The sequence below is a fragment of the Helianthus annuus genome, chromosome 15, assembly GCF_002127325.2.
Source record: "Helianthus annuus cultivar XRQ/B chromosome 15, HanXRQr2.0-SUNRISE, whole genome shotgun sequence".
Lineage (NCBI taxonomy): Eukaryota > Viridiplantae > Streptophyta > Magnoliopsida > Asterales > Asteraceae > Helianthus > Helianthus annuus.
Window position 1 is genome coordinate 60,484,174 of NC_035447.2, and position 23,540 is coordinate 60,507,713.

General features: G+C 39.4%; 1 protein-coding gene across 4 annotated transcripts; it reads left to right on the forward strand.

Annotated features, from left to right (window-relative positions):
- Positions 1-13,632: 13,632 nt before the first annotated feature.
- Positions 13,633-21,979, forward strand: LOC118487624. Of its 4 annotated transcripts, XM_035984619.1 has the most exons (5): positions 13,633-13,794; positions 14,260-14,313; positions 15,874-17,017; positions 21,184-21,237; positions 21,739-21,979. In XM_035984619.1, exons 3-5 carry the CDS (start codon positions 15,874-15,876, stop codon positions 21,753-21,755), a joined length of 1,215 nt encoding a protein of 404 aa, XP_035840512.1. In that variant the 5' UTR covers positions 13,633-13,794; positions 14,260-14,313; the 3' UTR covers positions 21,756-21,979. The 4 variants fall into 4 exon arrangements, 1 of the variants encoding a protein (XP_035840512.1); XR_004882164.1 differs by lacking the exon at positions 15,874-17,017; XR_004882163.1 differs by lacking the exons at positions 15,874-17,017; positions 21,184-21,237; positions 21,739-21,979 and adding an exon at positions 14,815-15,055.
- Positions 21,980-23,540: the final 1,561 nt, after the last annotated feature.

The window sequence follows — 23,540 nt, forward strand, 5'->3', positions numbered from 1 at the left end:
CTTAAAGTCCTTAAAAATAAGGTTAGGAGGCTGAAATAGCAAAAAAGGGATTTAAAACCACGTTTAAAAGGACCAAGGGCGGAATTGCAACTTTGGAAACTTATTTGAGGCTGTGGCGACCCATGGACTAAGGCTTTGCCCGTCGCGGGTAGCCATACCCTTACCAGCGCAGAAAAACTGCACAGGTGCCAGTCAGACCTGTGTAACCGACTTTAAACCTTGTTTTTACATACCAGGGGCTGCCCCAATGGTATTTCATGCATAGGGGGCACTTGTAATGATCTTATATCATCAGTAGACTACCTTGGCATGATCCTAGATGATTAAAACTCCTATATAAGAGCTCCTTAGTTGCAACACTTGAACTGATCCATTTGCAAAACTTCACAAACTCACTTCTGGAGTATTTTGGAGCTCAAGCAAGCTTCCTAGTGGTCTCTAATAGTAATTAGGACTCTTGTAAGTATACTTAACCCTTCCTAATTCAGTTTAGCTTAGTTAATTAGCTGAAAGTCAAACCGTCGTAATTAAGGTTTGACTTCGAGATTAGTCAATAATTATCCAGTAAAATCTCGAATTAAAAATACCTATAAGTAGGTAATTATGTGGGTAACAAACCCTTAAAAGGGTATTTTCAGATTCCCACTCTAACTATGTTAATTGTCGAGTCAAAGCTTACTTTAAAAAGTCAACAGAATGTTTATTTTCAAATTTATGCATAATTAGTAATGTAGGATACATGTAACCTGTTTGATCATTAATATAACTTGGTAATTAATATAAGGACATGTCTAAACATGTTCAACTCGACAATTTTCAGTGTAGGCTCGGTTTGGAACCGAAAGTCGCATAGTTTGACTTCTGCTTTGATTTTCAGTTCTGACCCATTTAAGCCAAGTTTAGGATTGCCTTAGAGCTCCTTTTGGAGCTATTTTCATGTTAGTATAACCCTCTGTGATTATACAACTTGGTTAATTAGATGTCCGATTCACATGCATGTTTCCGTTAAATGCTTATATGTTGACCATTATGCCCAAATGACCTTAAAATATGATTTTTGGAAATGTAAAAGGGTAGACACCTTAGCTACTGATTTATAAACTTGCACCTAAAATTTGAGATCAGTTTGAGGTGTAGATTAAGAGTTATGCTCATTAGCGTAATTAGAAGCTTCTTTAGTAATTAAATGGCGTAAATTGCATATAGTCTATCTAAACCCAAATTTTTTATACAAAACTTTATACCTACTGATATAAAATAATATTTTGGGATTTTTAAAGATTTTTATTCAATTTTAGGTTGAGCATAACTTAGTGTTCTAAGCTTAATTCGGTTAATGCCGGTTTTGCCCTTTTTGGCTATAAAATGAGTTTTATAAATCCTATTGACCCCAAACCTTTTTCTACTGATCTAATATGTTAAATAAAGTATTTTGAGCCTTCTGGAATTTTAAAAATATCAGCTTTCTATACCAAACCCGGAAATGGCTCCAAATCGCCTTTTTAAGCATTTTTAGCGCATAAGTATGTACTAGAACCTTGTTAAGCATATGGGGTTGAAACTTACTGATTTATTTAGTAAAATTTTATATTTTAACAGTAGGTGAATATTTTAACTCAGAATTCTAGTTTTGACCTTTTAGGCCTAAGTGAAATTACCAAAATGCCCCTACGTAGCATAGTATGGTTATAAGTCATAAATTTCACATATGTTTGGTACCCTACTGTCATGACTTAATAAAACAAGTATAGTTGCTGATTTATTCAGACCTGTAACTCAGAATACTATTTAAACTCTTTTACACCCTTTAAAATGACCAAAATGCCCTTATGAGGCATAGTTTGGGTTTAAAACCATTTGGGGCATAATGGAAGGTATCTTGCTGATATCACAACATGTTTAAGGCATATTAACTTAGGAAACTTGTATATGATTCATATGGTTACGCGTTACGCAATTTACGCATTCGGATCGGCTTATGTAACTAGTTTACCCATTTTAGCCAAAACGGGTCAAACCATATCATTTCTGTCTCAAAATCCAGAATATGATTAAGTTACCCATATTAAACAAGTATGCAAGCTTGTCGGGTCAAAATCACATTCTGAAACGGTCTTCGCCTTATCGTGCGTTTAAACCGTAATCTTCATTTAAAAAAACTAACCGGCCTAAGCTTAGGCTAAATTAAAAGACCCGTTAGGATTCTAATAGGTTATTTAAAACCTTCATTCCAGATATAGGAGCCCAGTAAAAGCTACGTGCACTTGCTGTATTTGATTTATACTTTGCTTAGGTAAATACGTTTAACTTATTTTCCCTTATACGGTCTTGGGTTACGGTATATAAAATACCGCTTGGTCGGGTAATTGACCTTAACCGGTCAGTGGTTAAGAGCAGTCAAATGACCCGTTTGAAAACGTTGTTTTTTTTTTGTTTAACGCCTTTGGGGGTTTAATGACCATGTCCCGGATATCCTTGGCATCATTCAAAGAATGGCCACGACCTTAGCACACGGGTGTAGGCGTACACCCGTAGTGCATTAAATTCAATAAAGTATAACAGTCGGTACGAGAGGAAATCTCGCGGCGGAACTATACTATGTGGTGTGTCTATTAATCTTTAACCCGGCACGACCCGGAAAACTGAACGCAGAACAAACATGTAATTCTTTTACAAGATTATAAGCAAATAATTATCCCAAGTTATAAAAGGTTTTGTGCCACGGGCATTCAAATCAATTTTAAACAATTTCAAAATGAGTCACTTAAATTGTATTTACCAGTGTAAACTGACGTATTTTCCAAAAAAGGCTAAGTGCAGGTACTACGCGTAATAGGCTGGCCACTCCTTAGCATCAATAAAAGTCTCGCAAGCTTAGGATGCATGAAGTCTGTTGAATAAAAGTTCCTCTTTGTTTTGATCCGCCTGTGGATCTGTTTCAACTATTTGTGATACCGGATATTACAATTTAATTTGGTTGAAATAAATCTTTCTTTTGCTTCCGCTGTGCATTTATATTTTGTATTGTTTGACTATGACGATATCAACTACGTCACGGAACCCCCACCTGGCCCACCGGTGACACGTGAAAAAAATAGGGGTGTGACAGGTGTCGAGTCGAAACCGAGGGGTTTCGACTTCACTATATACATACACATTGCGCATATATTAACTTAAGTAATAAAAATAATAATTTTTGGTTTACACGTTTTCACATAACTAACACATAATTAATCCGTTAATAACCAAATAAATTCTCGTTCACTAAATCCCACAGTTACAATGTAAAGAGACGTGCATGAAAACCCAAAGTGCCACATAGATTCCATCCACAAGATAGTAACCACGTTTGTATAAGTGGTTGTTAACGTAAAATGGACATTTTGGCGAAGTTCCATTTCGTCCAGTAAGAAATAATGGAGATTGCTAAAGCACAATGATGTCGCTTTGTGCACCTAGAGGACCGCAAAAAGCATGCCAAACCCACAAATGTTGAGAGGCTATCACTTCGAGCATAACTGTCGGGTATTGGCGATCTCCTCTCATATATTGGCCCCGAAACTTTGTGGGATACATTCTCCAAACAAAATGGGTGCAATCAAGGCTACCGACCATACCAGGAAGGTGATGTTTCTACTCATGAGCTTGGTACTAAAGCGCTATTTCGTGGCTTGTTGGTCTACGTAAGATGTTAGGAGTGTATATTTTACATACCGTTTCATAGAAATATTCTAGACACTCGTCGTTCTCGTCTGGATGGTTAACAATTGCAAGTTGTTTAGTAGCTGATGTAATTTTTGCATAGGTGTAAAACACTTCTTCATTCTCGCATCCACGCCCTCTTCAAACCACGAGTTATTCGCTTCCACGTCGCACACAATTTTTAGAAACAAACGTTCTGACATACAGAACCTATGACGAAAAATATCATCGTTGTATTTCGGGTCATTGAAAAAATAATCCGTCATAAGGGTTTCGTGGCCACTCTCACAATCACGACGAACATATCATTTTTTTGCTAGATGTGCCCGTGTCTTGTAGTTCGGCTTGCTCAATGATATTTGGGAAAAAAAATTATGCTACTATCGGTTCGTCACTGCTATCGGGTGGAAAAAAAAAACAATGGTATATCTTCTGTCATTTTAAATAATAGAGTAGAGATTAGTTTTGGAGAAATGAGAAAATGGGTTGGTGAGAATTTGCTGTGAATTTGTTTGAGATAAATTGTGATTTGGGTTGGTTTATATAGTGTAAATATGTAAATTAACTTTTTTTTTATAAAAAACGGTCAAAAAAGCATCTCAACGTTCAAAGAAAAAACGGTCAAATCATTTGAAGCATCCCCCACGCGGCAAAGGGGAACAACGGCGGTGTTCCTCGCACGGTAAAGAGGTTCACCGCCTGCTTTACCGCACCCACCCCGTTCACCCTAATAGTAACCCAAGTGTACGTGATATTACTTTCTTTTACAATATCTATTGTGCTCACCTTATTAGAAAAGGCTATTGATGTTGAATAGTCATAAAATCACTAAATTAACCTAGGTATACTAGAAGCTAATAATATTACTTACCGTTTTCTGCATGTAAGTAAGCTATAGATTTGGAGACTTCATGAGAGGTAAGAAATGAGAAAAAACCTTTTTCTCACGAATTCTGTTAATTGCTTTATCTAACTTACTTTCAAGGTTCTTAAGGTCCTTCCCAGGCACACCTGCCAAAGATTCACCCGTGATGTTCCTGTAAAATTGCCTTTTCACAAATAAAAAGGTTACAACACTATACATGTTCATAAGGGCATACATGAACGAAGTATATATAAATGAGTGCACATCTAATTAGAAATGAACCTGTTTTGATTCCGAAGGTTAGTATTAAAATGTCAATATAAATGTGCTCCCCTATTACATTTGTTATACTTTTTCTTAATGGTTCTAATAACATTTTTATTGTTTTTTTTTTCTTTTGAGGTTTGCTTTGGGCCGCCCCCATCTCTCTCTGGTCGCTGGCCTGTTTCATCTCATATGGGCTTCTCTTAGTTGGGCTCCAGCTGTCAAAGGGTTCTAGGGTTGTGCGCTGCAGCACTGCATATGAAGTCTCCAGAAGATGGAGTCTGGGCATCCATCTGCTCTCACTTTTGTCTCTGCTGTTCCTTGTCCTCCCATATTTTCTCACAAGTAAAATTCGTGAGTATTGAGGGCTTTTGCTGTTGTTTACTTCTGTTCTTGTTTAGCATATGATTCACCAATCAATCTGTGATGTCTGGTTAATAATTCACTTGTAATTCATCTTGTTTACATCAATAAAATTTATGTCTTTCCTTTGATCTAAAAATTGTGACATACTATCAAAGCCATGAGGTTGATTCGGTGCTCTGGTGACCCTTCTGCTGCGGCTAAAAGTTCCGGTTGTTATTCCTTTCCGATCTAGGGTTTCTCCTCACCGGCGGCGCCTTTTGGGTTGGTCCTTGTTTCCAGAGTTTTTTTGCTCAGTGGAGACGGTGTTGATCTTTGATGTGTGTAAAATGCAACATATAAAACACATCAATTAAGGCATAAAACTAACCCTTTTTAAGTACTAATGTTGGAAAAAGAGTGTTTTTGTCTTCCTTTTGTATTTTCAGGATGAAATGAGCTCAAAATCACAAAAGAAGCAAAAAGACCACTAATTCTACCATAAATACAAGAAAAGGAACAAAAGTGGACTGCCCGAACCCTCAACGGCACCTCCCAAGACAAAGAGAAGAAAACAGAGTCTGAACACGCCCCGTGTCCAGCGAACACGGGGGCGTGCCCAGGAAGCAGCAGAAAAGACAAACCAGTAGAAGCTTCCATTGCTCACCACGGGGCCGTGTCCAGCGAGCACGGGGGCGTGGTGAAAGTACAGCAGGCGCATTAATTGTAATTCGCAATTACAATTAATGAAGAGAGAGAGTGTCAGACGGGCACGGGGCCGTGTCCAGCGGACACGGGGCCGTGTCCAGCGTTCTGTCCAGCCTATAAATAGAGGAGCTTGGTTTCATTCTCTCTCATCCCTTGGCACACCACCTCTCTCACACCTCATCCACCACCCACCACCACCATAACACCATCATCCACCACCATCATCCATTGTCCATCGTAGAGTGTGTGAGTCGTCTCGGGATCCAAGATTGATCGTAAGAGTTCTTGACAATCAAGGCCATGTTTGCCTAAGTCTCTTACATCACTTGGTGAAGACAAGTGTTTAGTATAATACTTTTTATTTTTAATCTTTTGCACTTTTTATTTGGTTTTGTATTAATGACTTTAATAACTAGTTACTTATGTTGAAGGTGATCTTTCCTTATCGTTTGTCCGTGGTGTCTTGGCATTATTTTACTGTCTATATAAAATAAAAGATTTTCACCATTCATATCTCCACGGTCTATATGGAGGTATGTTGGCTACCTGGTCGGGGGTTAAGGGAACGGTTTGGTAAGGGTCTTGCCCTTGTTCAGCGTTTAGAGGTCCTGCTTGGGACCTGGGTCAAATTTAGTAGGATCTCCTTCAATGCCCATAGGTATTGGATGGCGGGGATCCAAACTCTTTGACCCCCTCATAAGTTAACTACTATTAATACTATAACCCGGCTATTTAGGACTGTATCCCTGCTGACTCAGACTACTTAGCCGAGGGTAACGTCACCGCCAAAAGCGGGGCGTACCATAATTTGCATTAATAACTTAATTCATTATCTTTCAATAATCCGACCCTTTAGGATTGTATCCTTGCTGACTCAAACTACTGGGTTGAGGGTAACGCCGCCTTCAAAAGAGGGGCCTACTACAATAACTAAGATAATCTCTTAAACAAGTGCAAAAGTGCGAAAATAATCAAAGGTTATACTAATACACGTGTCGGATCCAAGTGATTCATCTTGTCTATCTGTTTTTATTTTATTTTATTTTTCAGCATTTAGTTAGTTTTTATTTTTCTTAGTTTAAAACATTTTTCTAACTTTTTGATTTGGTTAGACGTTGAGGATAAACCGGTATTAAAAGATCTTGTGTCCTTGGACGACCTCGGTATCTTACCAACACTATACTACGTCCACGATGGGTGCACTTGCCCATATGTGTGTTTAGTGTTAGTGAATATCGTGTTTTATAAATTTAAAACTTGGCTAAAAGTGTAAAAAGGGCTTAATTATATATTAAAAAACATATTACACCTAACGCACATCAAGTTTTTGGCGCCGTTGCCGGGGACACAAGGATTTTAAGAAAGTTAGGAATCAACGGCCTAATCATCTTTTTATTTTTCTTTAATTTTTAGGATTTTTTTTTTAGATTTTCCAGCTTCTGCAGAGCTCAGCACGGGGCCGTGCCCGCTGAACACGCCCCGTGCCCAATCATTGGAACTGGCAATCCTGTTTTATATCAGACAGTAGGCTGAACACGGGGCCGTGTCCACTCAACACGCCCCCGTGCCCAAGATTCAGTTGCTGAAAACAGAACCGTTCGATCCCGGCGGTTGGTAATTTCTGATACAAACATGAGTGATAGTGATTCTTTTTACTTTCGGCACTCTTATGGTTTGTGGTGTCGAATATGTGGAGGCGAACACGAGGAATTAAAATGTTTCTTCCTCACTTATAGGCCACACTATATAGACCCACCAATTCCTTGTAACCTTAAGAGGGGCGAAAGTAAAAATAAACACTATTTCTCCCTCGAATGCGCCCAGCCAGATATTCTAGGAGATATGCTCCTTGACGAGCTATTTCAACTAGAAGAACTACTTCTAAATTGGTCAAAAGAACTTAGGAAGGATTTCTTAGATCCATCCCAAGATGATGACCATGAGGAAATGTTGGAACCGCATTCTGACAACCTCGTTGCTCCCGAAAATACCTTTCTTCCTAAACAAGACATGGACGATAGTCGTCACTGTGCCGATTGTGCCGTGAAGGACTCCCCATCGACCTCGTTCGGTGCATACATAGACCTGAGCGATTCGGCATACACCTTCTTTAACGAGAGCCCGGGAAAGGGTTGGACTTGTCCACCTAGAATGAAAATAGGAATTACCCTCACCGACAACCTCTTGCGTTCTCGCCTTAGTATAGGACAATTAAGGTATCTTAGGCACTTTGGGGTTGTTCCAACAAGTCAGGAGCCACCCGATACAAATTAGCTCCTTAATAAAGACAAAACTCCATAAAACAGCCCTCCGACACGGGGCCGTGTCCGGTCACCACACCCCCGTGTTCGCTCAGAAGATTTTCTGCTGATTCTGTCAGAATACGGACAAAATGTGTCAGGATTTTCTCTGCACACGGGGCCGTGTCCAGCGGACACGGGGCCGTGTTCAGTGTGCTGTCGTTTTTTTTAAATGCAGTCTGAATCCTGCTCATTTTTGACCACTCCACCAAGCAGAGATCCCTGGAATCTTCACATATACCATCCTAGGTAAGTACCAAAAGAAGGTTCCTAAGGACCATCTTGTCTTTTCCACTTTTGTTCATTTCCTCTTCTTCCAAAGATTTTTTTTTTCAAACCCTACCTCCATGGAAGTTTGGAAACCCATGATTCCAACCTTCTATACAAGGTTTGTAGGAATTTTAGCTATGGATTCTTGTCTAAAGTTAGTCCTATAACTTTGTTTTTAAATTATCTGAGCTCATAACACAACGTAAGTATATGGAAATAATTTAAAAACCTAGAACCATTAGACGAAAATTCCTGCAGACAGTTGAACACGGGGCCGTGCTCACTGAGCACGGGGCCGTGTTCGAGGTACTGTTTTGCAAAAATTCAGTTATCCTCGGCTTATTTCGCAGAAAATGGCCAGCCGAAACAGCGGAGCGTCTTCAAGGAATAACCGAAATGGAAGGAGATCATCCGCCGCAGAGGATTCCCTAGTAAACTACGTTTACGCTTTAAGGGAAGCCGTAGACGAAATGACAAGTGTAGAAGAAGCTTTGGTGGACCGCGTTAATCATCTGACGATAAGCTTGGAGGGCTGCTTGCAAGAAGTGAACCTTTTGCACCAAAGGTTAAACCTTCTTGCTTCCCCGCCTTTGGTTCCGGTGATAACACACAGGGCGTGGAATGTAGTACCCGAGGTTATCATCCCAGCAGAATGGCACGCCTTGCACCAAGTACCGCAACCAAGGGTAGTGCAAGGAGTCCCGGTAAGCGCTCCTCCTCAAGATACCGAAGAGAATGAGGCTACCTTCTACCTCCCAAGGGAGATAGAAGAATGGCTTTGAGTGAAAACCGAGGAGCCATGGGCTAAAAAATGTTTCTACATTGGGAAGCTATTCCCAAAATTTTCCTAAATAAGTAGAACCTTTATGATAACCTTATGTATCCCTTAGTTAATTAGCTATCTTTATGTAATTCCTCTATGGTTAGCAATGTTATGATGGTTTTTATGATTTATGGACTCATGGTGGTAATGGATGAAAAAGGGAACGAGAAAAAAATGGAACCATGCAGAAGAACAGAACAAACCGACAAAAATCTCCATAACAGAAGGCTCAACACGGGCCGTGCCCAACCAACACGGCCCCGTGCTGAGCCCCCTGCAGGAAATCACCCAGTTCAGGTAACTGGACACGGGCCGTGTTCAGCGGACACGCCCCCGTGTCCAGGCTTCTGTTTCAATTCTATAATTTTTGTTACTGGCACTTGACCACGGGGCCGTGCCCGGTCAACACGGGGCCGTGTCCAGAGCGCCAGTAACACAAATCTTTGTCTTTAAACACACTTTTACATATTCTAATCAACCAAAAACTTTATTTTTGGACACATTGAGGACAATGTGTAATTTAAGTGTGGGGGAATGCTAAAACCTTGAAATTTTGCAAAATCCTAAAACAAGCCTTACACAAAACTCTATTGGAACCGCTAAACACCCCAAATTTTTTCAAAAAACTTTTTCATTTTTTTTTATTATTTACTTGTCTTAGTTTAAGTTGGGAATAACAAGTGATAAAAGGGTTATATTTTTTTAAATTTACAACCGATAGCGTCGTGATAAAAAGAACTAACATAAGAAAATTATGAAACGGTATAACAAGTCTAGTTAAAAATTCGATTATATATGCTTGGTCACATTAAAAACCCATTCCCACAAAAGTGAGTTTTGAGCCTTTATTGAGCATAAAAATATACATATTTAGATTAAATGCTCATTTTTCGTTTCTTGTGTGAATAGCCGCTCGGTCTTTACAAATCTAGAACTTGCCACGACGATACATTCCCGGTCCTTACCAACTTAAACCCAAGTAAGTAAATGATGGAGGCATTAGGACTAACTATTTTTCTTTCAAAACCATTATTTTTCATTTTTTTTTACCTACCCAAAATCCCCCTAGAAAACCCCTTTGAGCCTAAACCTTTCATTTCATTACCCCCAAAACAATTTTTTTTACCCACCAAAAACCTTTTTCAATTTTTCACCTTTATTTTAGTAACAAACTCGGTTTTTCATAAACATACCCTTTACGTGACGAAAAAAAAAAATATATATGAATAATGAAGTCAAAAACAAACAAAAGCTACAAAAGCTTGTTTGGAGAAATACTTCAAAGATAAATGTCACTAAAAAAATAAGGTATTTTACGAAAACCGACACTTGTTACGATTTTCGCCCTTTTTACTAACCACTAACCAACCACCCACCTTTAAACCCAAGCCTTCACCCCAAAAGTCCTCTTGATATTTACAAAGGTAAAAAGTTAAAAAGGAGGAGGATTGATCGCTTGGCAATCCTATGGAAAACGTAAGTCCGTGCCGCTCTCGAGCGATTCACTTAAATATACACCTTCGGCCGAGTGATTGAGTGATCTCCCGTGAGGTTTGTGAACTTGTATATAAATGGAATTTTGATAAGGCATGTTATGCCCAAATAAGTAGTTTATCTTATGAAAAGTTCAAAATAAATCATGACGAATAGGATTGTAAATAAAATAAAAATAAAACCTATACAAACCTTGGATTCCCGACACTCTAGGACAAGCTAAAAAAAAAAAAAAAAAAAAAAAAAAAAAAAAAAAAAAAAAAAAAAACTTCTCTTCTACCTATTCCATTTGGGAGTGTAAGCCACATTAAAAGAGTTTTGCTTGAGGACAAGCAAAAGTTCAAGTGTGGGGGTATTTGATGTGTGTAAAATGCAACATATAAAACACATCAATTAAGGCATAAAACTAACCCTTTTTAAGTACTAATGTTGGAAAAAGAGTGTTTTTGTCTTCCTTTTGTATTTTCAGGATGAAATGAGCTCAAAATCACAAAAGAAGCAAAAAGACCACTAATTCTACCATAAATACAAGAAAAGGAACAAAAGTGGACTGCCCGAACCCTCAACGGCACCTCCCAAGACAAAGAGAAGAAAACAGAGTCTGAACACGCCCCGTGTCCAGCGAACACGGGGGCGTGCCCAGGAAGCAGCAGAAAAGACAAACCAGTAGAAGCTTCCATTGCTCACCACGGGGCCGTGTCCAGCGAGCACGGGGGCGTGGTGAAAGTACAGCAGGCGCATTAATTGTAATTCGCAATTACAATTAATGAAGAGAGAGAGTGTCAGACGGGCACGGGGCCGTGTCCAGCGGACACGGGGCCGTGTCCAGCGTTCTGTCCAGCCTATAAATAGAGGAGCTTGGTTTCATTCTCTCTCATCCCTTGGCACACCACCTCTCTCACACCTCATCCACCACCCACCACCACCATAACACCATCATCCACCACCATCATCCATTGTCCATCGTAGAGTGTGTGAGTCGTCTCGGGATCCAAGATTGATCGTAAGAGTTCTTGACAATCAAGGCCATGTTTGCCTAAGTCTCTTACATCACTTGGTGAAGACAAGTGTTTAGTATAATACTTTTTATTTTTAATCTTTTGCACTTTTTATTTGGTTTTGTATTAATGACTTTAATAACTAGTTACTTATGTTGAAGGTGATCTTTCCTTATCGTTTGTCCGTGGTGTCTTGGCATTATTTTACTGTCTATATAAAATAAAAGATTTTCACCATTCATATCTCCACGGTCTATATGGAGGTATGTTGGCTACCTGGTCGGGGGTTAAGGGAACGGTTTGGTAAGGGTCTTGCCCTTGTTCAGCGTTTAGAGGTCCTGCTTGGGACCTGGGTCAAATTTAGTAGGATCTCCTTCAATGCCCATAGGTATTGGATGGCGGGGATCCAAACTCTTTGACCCCCTCATAAGTTAACTACTATTAATACTATAACCCGGCTATTTAGGACTGTATCCCTGCTGACTCAGACTACTTAGCCGAGGGTAACGTCACCGCCAAAAGCGGGGCCTACCATAATTTGCATTAATAACTTAATTCATTATCTTTCAATAATCCGACCCTTTAGGATTGTATCCTTGCTGACTCAAACTACTGGGTTGAGGGTAACGTCGCCTTCAAAAGAGGGGCCTACTACAATAACTAAGATAATCTCTTAAACAAGTGCAAAAGTGCGAAAATAATCAAAGGTTATACTAATACACGTGTCGGATCCAAGTGATTCATCTTGTCTATCTGTTTTTATTTTATTTTATTTTTCAGCATTTAGTTAGTTTTTATTTTTCTTAGTTTAAAACATTTTTCTAACTTTTTGATTTGGTTAGACGTTGAGGATAAACCGGTATTAAAAGCTCTTGTGTCCTTGGACGACCTCGGTATCTTACCAACACTATACTACGTCCACGATGGGTGCACTTGCCCATATGTGTGTTTAGTGTTAGTGAATATCGTGTTTTATAAATTTAAAACTTGGCTAAAAGTGTAAAAAGGGCTTAATTATATATTAAAAAACATATTACACCTAACGCACATCAATCTTGAAGTGTGAAACCCTAATTTCTAGGGTTTGGTGATTCTACCTCTGGGTGTTTGGATTCTCTTAACAACCTCCTGTAAGCAGCTTTTCTTGCCACCAGACCTTTCTCCATCAATTAGGAATCTGATGCCGTTACTAAACACATTCCTTAAATTGTAGCCATTTATTGAGTGTTTATTTTTTGGTGTCTAATCTGCATATATATCACCATTGCTCTTGATTTTCTTGACTCAGTGCTGCTCTTAAACGGTTGGAATCTTTATCTGTGGTTTCTCCTCTGGTTCTGTTAAAGAAGATCCTCGTTGGTCCCTTTTACGGTAAACCAACAGGAATTATATCTGGTTTTCTGATTAGTGCTTGTAACCCTAAGTGAAGGTTACAAGCCTGGTCCAATCAATCCTGCACCCACTGTGAGATTGTTCCCTCCCTCTATTTTATTTATTTTTTACTTTTGCATCACTGAGTCTTGTGTCTAGGCATATTGATACCGGGTTTTAGGCAAGACCGGCTTGTTTTGGGACACAGAGAGGGTTCACTCTGTTGCATTTGGTTGTCTTGTTTGGTCAGTTGTGTTGTGGCTCCCTAGTTACCGTCTGCGGATGCACCTTGAGTGACGAACCTTTGATCGGACCTCTGTTGTAACACCCCAAAAATGAAAAAAAACATGATATATAATAATAAACATAATATGATTTAAGGTAAATGGAAATATGATACTAAAAAGGGGATTTTAAGGTTAATAGTTGCACATGTAACAAGACATAAGGGGGTAATAGGTAAATATTAATAAGTGGGGGTTAATTAAGGGAAAACCCACAAAACCCACACACTGTACGTGTGTGGATCGACCAGGAACAAGAAAAACAAGGGCTCACCCTTGTTCTCACCAAATTCACCAAATTGACAAGGGAAAATCGATGATTATCAATTGCATGTGGTAGAATTTCGATCAGTTACCCATATCCAATCAAGTGGTAAGTCGAATTTCTGGAATTGGTAAATTGTAGAACTAGGGTTTTGACCCAACCATGAAATTATGATATGATTTGTGTTGTTTAGATGATAAGGGCACTCCCTAGTGTAGGAACCATGCTTAATTTTAGTTAATTGAAAGAAACCCACTTGGTGAAATTGTGTCATGGTTAACAAGTATCATAGTGATTATGAATTCATGTATTCTTGTTGTATGATCTTGTTTGAATTACTTGAATGCTAGACAATTTGATGTAGAGTAAAGAATTTTAAGAAAATTGGTTGAATAATGATGATATATAGTTGAATTAGTAAACTATGCTTCAAATAATTGTACATTATGCTTATTTAGTGTAACGCACACAAGGTGTTTGATGAAATGCTTGAAAGAACAATTATGTGTAATATAGAGGAAATAACGAAATGAAATCGGGGTACTAAAAGAATGAAATTATGTATTGGTATAGGCGTGAAGGAAGAAGGCTCAAGTGCTAAGAAAACGGAAGGTTCACAAGATCGAGGTATGATCCGTTACATATGAAAGTTTACTTCTTTTATTGACCGTTTGCAATTATAATGAATAATCCTTGTTATAAGAACCATTCTATGTTTAATTATTGAAGTGTTAATAATGAATGGTAATCCCTTGTGGATTCGTTTAAGCTAAAAACGGACTATGCTAAGTTAAGCAAAACGACCGGTTCTTGCAACTAGGTCAATTAAGGATATGAAACCATCCGACTAGAATGGGTGGTCACGCAAGCAAACAACCGTATGCATAAGGTTCAATCCATTGAATGGATAGAACGAAGGATTCTTAAGCTAAAAGTAATTAACCCGATGTTATCGGGTCGAATGCGATATGTTTAAATCTCATTATGAGATTGTATGCCATACTCACTAGATGGGTAGTCGAATGCGTATAAGAAATGGACGTAAATAGATGATTGTAATTACTATGTTGGCATTGTGGACTAATTAAGCGCCTAAACTAACTTTTTAATGTTTGGTGTTTAATGTAGGTAAATCCTCGACTTAGGCAATTGGACGACTTGGAACGTGCACACATGGTTTACGCCCGCTTCTCGCTTCCGTTGTTAAGCCCTTTTTGAATGGTCTAAGTCTTGGTCTTATGTTATCAAGTCTAGTTAGTATGTTGTCATTTTGTCGTAGGGTAAAAATTTGTTAGATGGAAATCATGTCGTGATCAATGTGGACTTGTTTGTTCGTTTTGGGTTTTTGTCAAAGATGTTTAATGTTTAAGTTTGGTTGTAAAACAGGTGGTTTATGATGTCAAACGAATAGGTCATGTCGAAATTTCAAAAATATTTTCCTACTTATTTATACGTAATCAATAGTAAGATTGGGGCGTAACAAGTTGGTATCAGAGCCTAGGTTTGAGGGATTCAAGCTGGAGTAATAGCGCTTGAACTCAAACCAATGGCTCTCGCGAAGGTGTGCTCGTTCCAAGATCGCCAACGAGGTAATAATTTAATTTCCCGATGAATACTAGTATACGTAATGAGTTTGAAATATAAAAATTGAGTTGAGAATGTGAGATAAGTAGTATGGGTAGCAAAACAATGAATTCCAGGTACTATATGACTGCAAAACGAACTCGAGAAAGAATTAAAGCGTTAAAAACAAAACTGCAGCGATTAAGCAAACGGCGGGCCGTCGCCGACGGCCAGACACCCGTCGCCGACGGGGTACCCCCATCCGACGCCCTAACACCCTGCCGACGGGTGAATCTGTCCGACGCTCATTTTAAGAGCCCGTCGCCGACGGGCATGTTAGCCGTCGCCGACGGCTTACGCAATGCCGATTTGCTGAACTCTTTTGTTCCACACGTTATGTGTTAATGGGCTATCCAAAGACCCCTTTTATGACGAAACCGAATTCATATGAGGCTTAACAAGGAGTATGTAATCACAAATGGTGATTTCAATAGGAACGATTTCGTAAGAATGTAAAGTGATAAACCGGATTGTATGAAATGAGCTAAGTAAATGCTGATTAATGAACAATGATATATACTGAAAGTTTGTGATTTGTACTAAACAAAATATGATATTGTATAGATGGCTGATGCAAGTAACGCTAATGATGGTGATGATACGATTAGACAAGAAGTATTTGAAGGCAAAGTCACGGAAATAGCTGAAGGGGTTATGCAAGCCAATCTCCCACGATTAGCTCAAGAGGTGGAAAGTCGGGTTTTGGGAATCGTAGATGCTATGATGACAAATAAGATCGAAGAGCTAAAAGAATTGATGGAAGGGTCTAAAGATAAAGGCAAAGAACGACGATGTACGTATAAAGATTTCATGGCATGTAAACCTACCACGTACGATGGTAAGATCGATCCAATAATGTGCCAAAGATGGATCTTAAGCATGGAGGCGGTGTTTAAAAGAAGTCGGTGTGATAAGGAGGATCAAGTGATGTTCGCTACGGGACAGCTCACTTTTCAAGCGAAGGATTGGTGGGATGCTTATAGTAAAGAGATAGGTGAGGACAAACTTCAGACAATGACTTGGCAAGAATTTAAAGAGCCGTTCATGAAGTACCATTGCCCCCAGTCAGCCATCGATAAGATTCAAGAAGATTTCTTACGCCTCCGACAGAAAAACGAGACGATAAATGAGATATCTAGTATTTTCTTGGATAAGATGAAGTTCTGTGCGGAGTTTGTGCAAACCGAAAGAATGAAGATCAATCGCTTTTACGGTATACTAAAGGCAGAATTCAGGGAATTCATCACTCCTTCGAAATGTGAAACCCTTGATGAGCTTATTAATCTGGCACGGGATAGAGAAATTGAAATCAGAAGGCAAGAAGAACGTGGTGAGAAGAGACCAAGTGAAAAAGGTACGAGCTCGAGTCCATCAAAGAAAGGAAAGTTTCAAGACCAAGGGAGGAAGGAAAGGTCGAAGGCTGGAATCACTCCTTGCAAGACTTGTGGAAAGCTCCATACTGGGGAGTGTCTGTTGGGCAAAAAGGGGTGTTATAAATGCGGTAAGGAGGGGCATTCGTCCTATCAGTGCCCGAGTAGCCCAAAGACTTGCTTTAATTGCTTCGAAAAAGGGCACATCAAATCTGAATGCCCGAAGCTCCAGCAAGAGTCGAAGAAGGAAGATAAGAAACAAGAAGGTTCTAGGGCCAAAGGGAGAATGTTCCAAATTACCTCCGAAGAAGCCAAGTCTCACCCGAATGTGATTTCAGGTATCTTTTTACTAAACTCCATACCGGTTTATGTTCTATTCGATACTGGAGCTACTATGTCATTTATCTCGAATGAAATTATACAACATCCGTCCTTTAAGATCGAACGAATGCCAATGCCTTTAGAAGTAGAAATAGCCGATAGCAAGATGTATATGTTGCATGAGGTTTGTAGAAATTGTAAATTCACTATAGATGACGAAGAATTTGACATCGACCTGATACCCATGGTTTTGGGGGAATTCAAAATGATCGTGGGGATGGATTGGTTGGCGCAACACCATGTGGAGATTAACTGTGAAACCAAGGTAATGATTATTCAAGCTCCAAGTGGAAAGCAATTAAGTGTTCAAGGAGAGAGAAACGTAGAAGCCAAGTTGTGTACCTTGGTCCAAGCTTATAAGTACGTACTTAACGGGAGTAGAGCATACTTAGCTTATGTAGGAGATGCCCAACGAACTCTCCCGAAGCTTGAAGACGTTGAGGTCGTGAACGAATTTCCGGATGTATTCCCGGAAGAATTGCCGGGACTACCTCCCGAAAGGGAGATAGAGTTTCGCATCGAATTAAACCCGGACGCGAAGCCAGTTGCAAAAGCTCCCTATAGACTTGCTCCCACCGAGATGCGAGAATTGATGACACAGTTGCAAGATCTTCTAGATAAAGGCTTTATACGCCCAAGTGTGTCGCCTTGGGGAGCACCCGTCCTTTTTGTTAAGAAGAAAGACGGGTCGATGCGTATGTGCATCGACTATAGAGAATTAAACAAACTGACCATAAAGAACCGTTACCCTTTACCTAGAATTGACGACCTTTTCGATCAATTACAAGGGGCGAGCTGGTTCTCCAAGATAGACTTGCGTTCGGGGTACCATCAAGTTAGGGTACGGGAAGAGGATATTCCAAAGACTGCATTTAGAACCCGTTATGGGCACTATGAATTTCTAGTCATGTCGTTCGGATTGACGAACGCGCCGGCTGCGTTTATGGATCTTATGAACCGGGTGTGCCGACCCATGTTAGACAAATCGGTAATCGTGTTCATAGATGATATCTTGGTCTACTCGCGAAGCAAAGCTGAGCATGCGAGCCATTTGCGTGAAGTACTCGAAATTCTCCGCAAGGAGAAGCTCTACGCAAAATTTTCAAAATGCGCCTTCTGGCTCAGGGAGGTGCAGTTTTTAGGCCATGTGATCAATGCGGAGGGTGTTTTAGTGGATCCATCAAAGATTGATGCTGTAATGAGATGGCTTTCCCCAAAAAGCCCGACTGAAATAAGGAGTTTTCTAGGCCTCGCGGGATACTATAGGCGGTTTATACAGGACTTCTCAAAGATAGCTCTACCCTTAACCAGACTGACGAGAAAGAAAGAAAGGTTTGTGTGGGGTAAGGAACAGGAAGAGGCTTTCCGTATACTGAAGGAGAAATTGTCAAGTCCTCCGGTCCTGACATTACCAGATGGAACTGAAGACTTGGTCGTTTATTCAGATGCTTCCCATCAGGGGCTAGGTTGTGTGTTGATGCAAAGGGGGAGAGTTATTGCATATGCGTCACGACAACTAAAGCCTCACGAGGTGAACTACCCAACGCATGATCTGGAATTGGCAGCAGTAGTGTTTGCCTTAAAGATTTGGAGACACTACCTATACGGTGCAAAATGTACGATTTACTCAGATCATAAGAGCCTCAAGTATTTCTTTGAACAGAAAGATTTGAATATGAGGCAACGAAGATGGCTAGAACTTATCAAAGATTATGATTGTGATATCCTTTATCACCCGGGAAAAGCAAACGTGGTAGCCGATGCGTTAAGCAGAAGAGAGTACCCGTCCCCTCTCCGTGTAAAGTCCATGAAGATGATAGTCACGCCACGATTACTTGAAACGATACGTGAATCTCAAATTAAGTCGCTTAGAGCAGAAGATTTAAAGAAAGAAAGGTTAAAAGGCGTAATCGACAAACTAGAAGAAAATTTGACCGGACTCAAGACACGATTCGGCCGAATTTGGATACCCTGATTTTGTGAAGTCAAGGCCGCACTACTCGACGAAGCACATAAGTCACGTTATTCGGTCCACCCTGGGGCTACAAAGATGTATCGAGATTTAAAAACCAATTATTGGTGGCCGGGCATGAAACGTGATATCGTCAAATATGTCGCAAAATGCTTAACGTGTTCTCAAGTGAAGGCGGAACACCAAAAGCCCTACGGAGAATCTCAACCATTGGGGATACCGTTGTGGAAATGGGAAGAACTAACGATGGATTTAGTGACCAAACTTCCGAAAACGAAGAAGGGGCACGATACAATATGGGTAATTGTGGATCGACTTACGAAAAGCGCCCACTTTCTACCCATTAAAGAAGCTTATTCTTCCGAGAGAATGGCGGAAGTCTACATGAACGAGGTCGTGTCTCGACACGGGGTGCCCGTGTCAATCATCTCGGATCGTGATACTAGATTTACCTCTCGCTACTGGCAAAGATTTCACGAAAGTTTGGGAACGAGATTGCACATAAGTACCGCCTACCACCCTCAAACTGACGGCCAGTCAGAAAGAACCATTCAGACACTTATCGATATGTTGAGAGCATGTGCTTTAGACTTTGGGGGAAATTGGGATGACCATTTACCGCTAGTGGAATTTTCTTATAACAATAGTTACCACAGTGGCATTCAAATGGCGCCGTACGAATTACTATATGGAAGGAAATGTAGAACTCCTGTATGTTGGGGTGAAGTAGGGCAAAGGGAGCTCGCGCCAAGTGATTTAATAGCAATGACAAATGAAAAGATTGAATTGATTAGAGCTCGTTTGAAAGCAGCCCAGGATCGGCAAAAAGCTTATGGAGACAAGAGAAAGCGTCCTATTGAATTTCAAGTTGGAGATTTTGTACTGTTGAAGGTGTCGCCATGGAAAGGCATAATCCGTTTTCGTAAACGGGGTAAATTAGGACCTCGGTATATTGGGCCGTTTAAAATCTTGGCTCGTGTCGGAAGGGTTGCATATCGATTAGAATTACCGCCTACTCTAGACGGAATTCACAATACCTTCCACGTGTCTCAATTGAGAAAGTGCCTTGCGGATGAAACCGCGTTAGTACCTCTCGATGACATCGAGTTAGACGAGGGGTTGAATTATGTCGAAAGACCAATAGCCATTAAAGATGTCAAGGTAAAGAAGCTCCGCAACAAAGCCATTCGACAAGTGTTGGTACAATGGCAACACCGAAAGGGGTCAGAACTCACATGGGAAGCGGAAGATGAAATGAGGAGGCACTATCCATTTCTTTTTGGTATGTACACGTTTAAGATTGTTATGTCCAGGTTTCGGGGACGAAACCTCTTTTAAGGGGGGTAGACTTGTAACACCCCAAAAATGAAAAAAACATGATATATAATAATAAACATAATATGATTTAAGGTAAATGGAAATATGATACTAAAAAGGGGATTTTAAGGTTAATAGTTGCACATGTAACAAGACATAAGGGGGTAATAGGTAAATATTAATAAGTGGGGGTTAATTAAGGGAAAACCCACAAAACCCACACACTGTACGTGTGTGGATCGACCAGGAACAAGAAAAACAAGGGCTCACCCTTGTTCTCACCAAATTCACCAAATTGACAAGGGAAAATCGATGATTATCAATTGCATGTGGTAGAATTTCGATCAGTTACCCATATCCAATCAAGTGGTAAGTCGAATTTCTGGAATTGGTAAATTGTAGAACTAGGGTTTTGACCCAACCATGAAATTATGATATGATTTGTGTTGTTTAGATGATAAGGGCACTCCCTAGTGTAGGAACCATGCTTAATTTTAGTTAATTGAAAGAAACCCACTTGGTGAAATTGTGTCATGGTTAACAAGTATCATAGTGATTATGAATTCATGTATTCTTGTTGTATGATCTTGTTTGAATTACTTGAATGCTAGACAATTTGATGTAGAGTAAAGAATTTTAAGAAAATTGGTTGAATAATGATGATATATAGTTGAATTAGTAAACTATGCTTCAAATAATTGTACATTATGCTTATTTAGTGTAACGCACACAAGGTGTTTGATGAAATGCTTGAAAGAACAATTATGTGTAATATAGAGGAAATAACGAAATGAAATCGGGGTACTAAAAGAATGAAATTATGTATTGGTATAGGCGTGAAGGAAGAAGGCTCAAGTGCTAAGAAAACGGAAGGTTCACAAGATCGAGGTATGATCCGTTACATATGAAAGTTTACTTCTTTTATTGACCGTTTGCAATTATAATGAATAATCCTTGTTATAAGAACCATTCTATGTTTAATTATTGAAGTGTTAATAATGAATGGTAATCCCTTGTGGATTCGTTTAAGCTAAAAACGGACTATGCTAAGTTAAGCAAAACGACCGGTTCTTGCAACTAGGTCAATTAAGGATATGAAACCATCCGACTAGAATGGGTGGTCACGCAAGCAAACAACCGTATGCATAAGGTTCAATCCATTGAATGGATAGAACGAAGGATTCTTAAGCTAAAAGTAATTAACCCGATGTTATCGGGTCGAATGCGATATGTTTAAATCTCATTATGAGATTGTATGCCATACTCACTAGATGGGTAGTCGAATGCGTATAAGAAATGGACGTATATAGATGATTGTAATTACTATGTTGGCATTGTGGACTAATTAAGCGCCTAAACTAACTTTTTAATGTTTGGTGTTTAATGTAGGTAAATCCTCGACTTAGGCAATTGGACGACTTGGAACGTGCACACATGGTTTACGCCCGCTTCTCGCTTCCGTTGTTAAGCCCTTTTTGAATGGTCTAAGTCTTGGTCTTATGTTATCAAGTCTAGTTAGTATGTTGTCATTTTGTCGTAGGGTAAAAATTTGTTAGATGGAAATCATGTCGTGATCAATGTGGACTTGTTTGTTCGTTTTGGGTTTTTGTCAAAGATGTTTAATGTTTAAGTTTGGTTGTAAAACAGGTGGTTTATGATGTCAAACGAATAGGTCATGTCGAAATTTCAAAAATATTTTCCTACTTATTTATACGTAATCAATAGTAAGATTGGGGCGTAACATCTGTCCAGGCTTCGCCAGCCCCTTCTCTGTGTTTTACTTGTTTGTCTATATCTGGTTGTTTTTTTAGATCTGTCTGCTTGTCTGATTACCTGATCTGTGATATTGTTCTGTGCTTCTGTCTGATTTATTTGCTGATATGGGTGATAAAACTGATTCTTCTGTGACCTTGATTAGCAAACTTGAAGTTAATGACCCATTATATCTTCATGCTAGTGTCTCAAGTGGTCTCACAATAGTTAATATAAAACTAAAAGGGATTGAAAATTATGTGGTCTGGTCAAATGCTATGAAACTTGCTCTAATGGCTAAAAAACAAATTAGGGTTCATTGATGGAACGTGTGCTAAGTCTAAAACTAATGATGTCCTTGCTCGTCAGTGGGATCGCCATAATTTAATTGTGCTAACCTGGATTCTGAATTTTGTATCTGATGAGTTATATGTTGGTTAAGTCTATCCAAAACTTGCTTCAGAGGTCTGGGAGGATTTAAAGGATAGCTATGATAAAGTTGATGGGTCTGTTGTTTTTAGCCTATATAAAAAAATCAATTCATTGAGTCAAAATGGTTCTAGTGTGTCTGAATATTGTCATAAAATCAACACTATGTGGAAACAAATTTTTTCCATGCTACAGTTGCCCTCTTGTACTTGCAATGCTTCTACTAAGTTCAATGAGTTTAATCAATTAATCAAGCTTATGCAGTTCTTGATGGGTCTAGATGATATTTATCAACCTGTTAGGACAAATCTGTTAACTAGGGATCCTCTACCAACTATCAAAACTGCTTTCTCTATTATTTCTAGAGAAGAATCTCATAGAGGATCAAATAGTGGTTCTAAAATTCCTAATGTAGGTTTTGTTGCTAAGTCAAATAATTTTAATGACAACAATCAAGGTTTAACAGGGCCCCTAATCCTAATCTTAAATGTACCCATTGCAATAAAATTGGTTGTTTTAAATTATCAGATTCTGTGATTCTAAAAGATGTTTTTGTTGTGCCTGAGTACTATGTGAATCTCATTTCTGTGTATAAGCTAGCAAAAGACAACAAGCTTAGAGTTATATTTGATGAAAATACTTGCTACATTCAGGATTTATGCTCAAAGAAAATCCTGGTGACTGGTAGACAAACTGAGGGTTTGTATTTTTGTGGTAACCCACTAGGCACTAACTTCTCTTGCTTAAGTAAGACTGAAAATGTAAAGCTCTGGCACTCCAGGCTGGGTCACCCTACTGAACAAGTGTTAAAAGTTTTACAAATTAAATCTGAGTCTAATGATACTAAACCTTGTGACATCTGTCACAAGGCCAAACAACATAGGGTACATTTTCCCTTAAGTGACCACAGGTCAACTAAAGTAGGGGATCTTGTCCACTTGGATGTTTGGGGTCCCTACAAAGTCACTAGCATAGATGGGTACAAATATTTTCTCACAGTTGTAGATGAC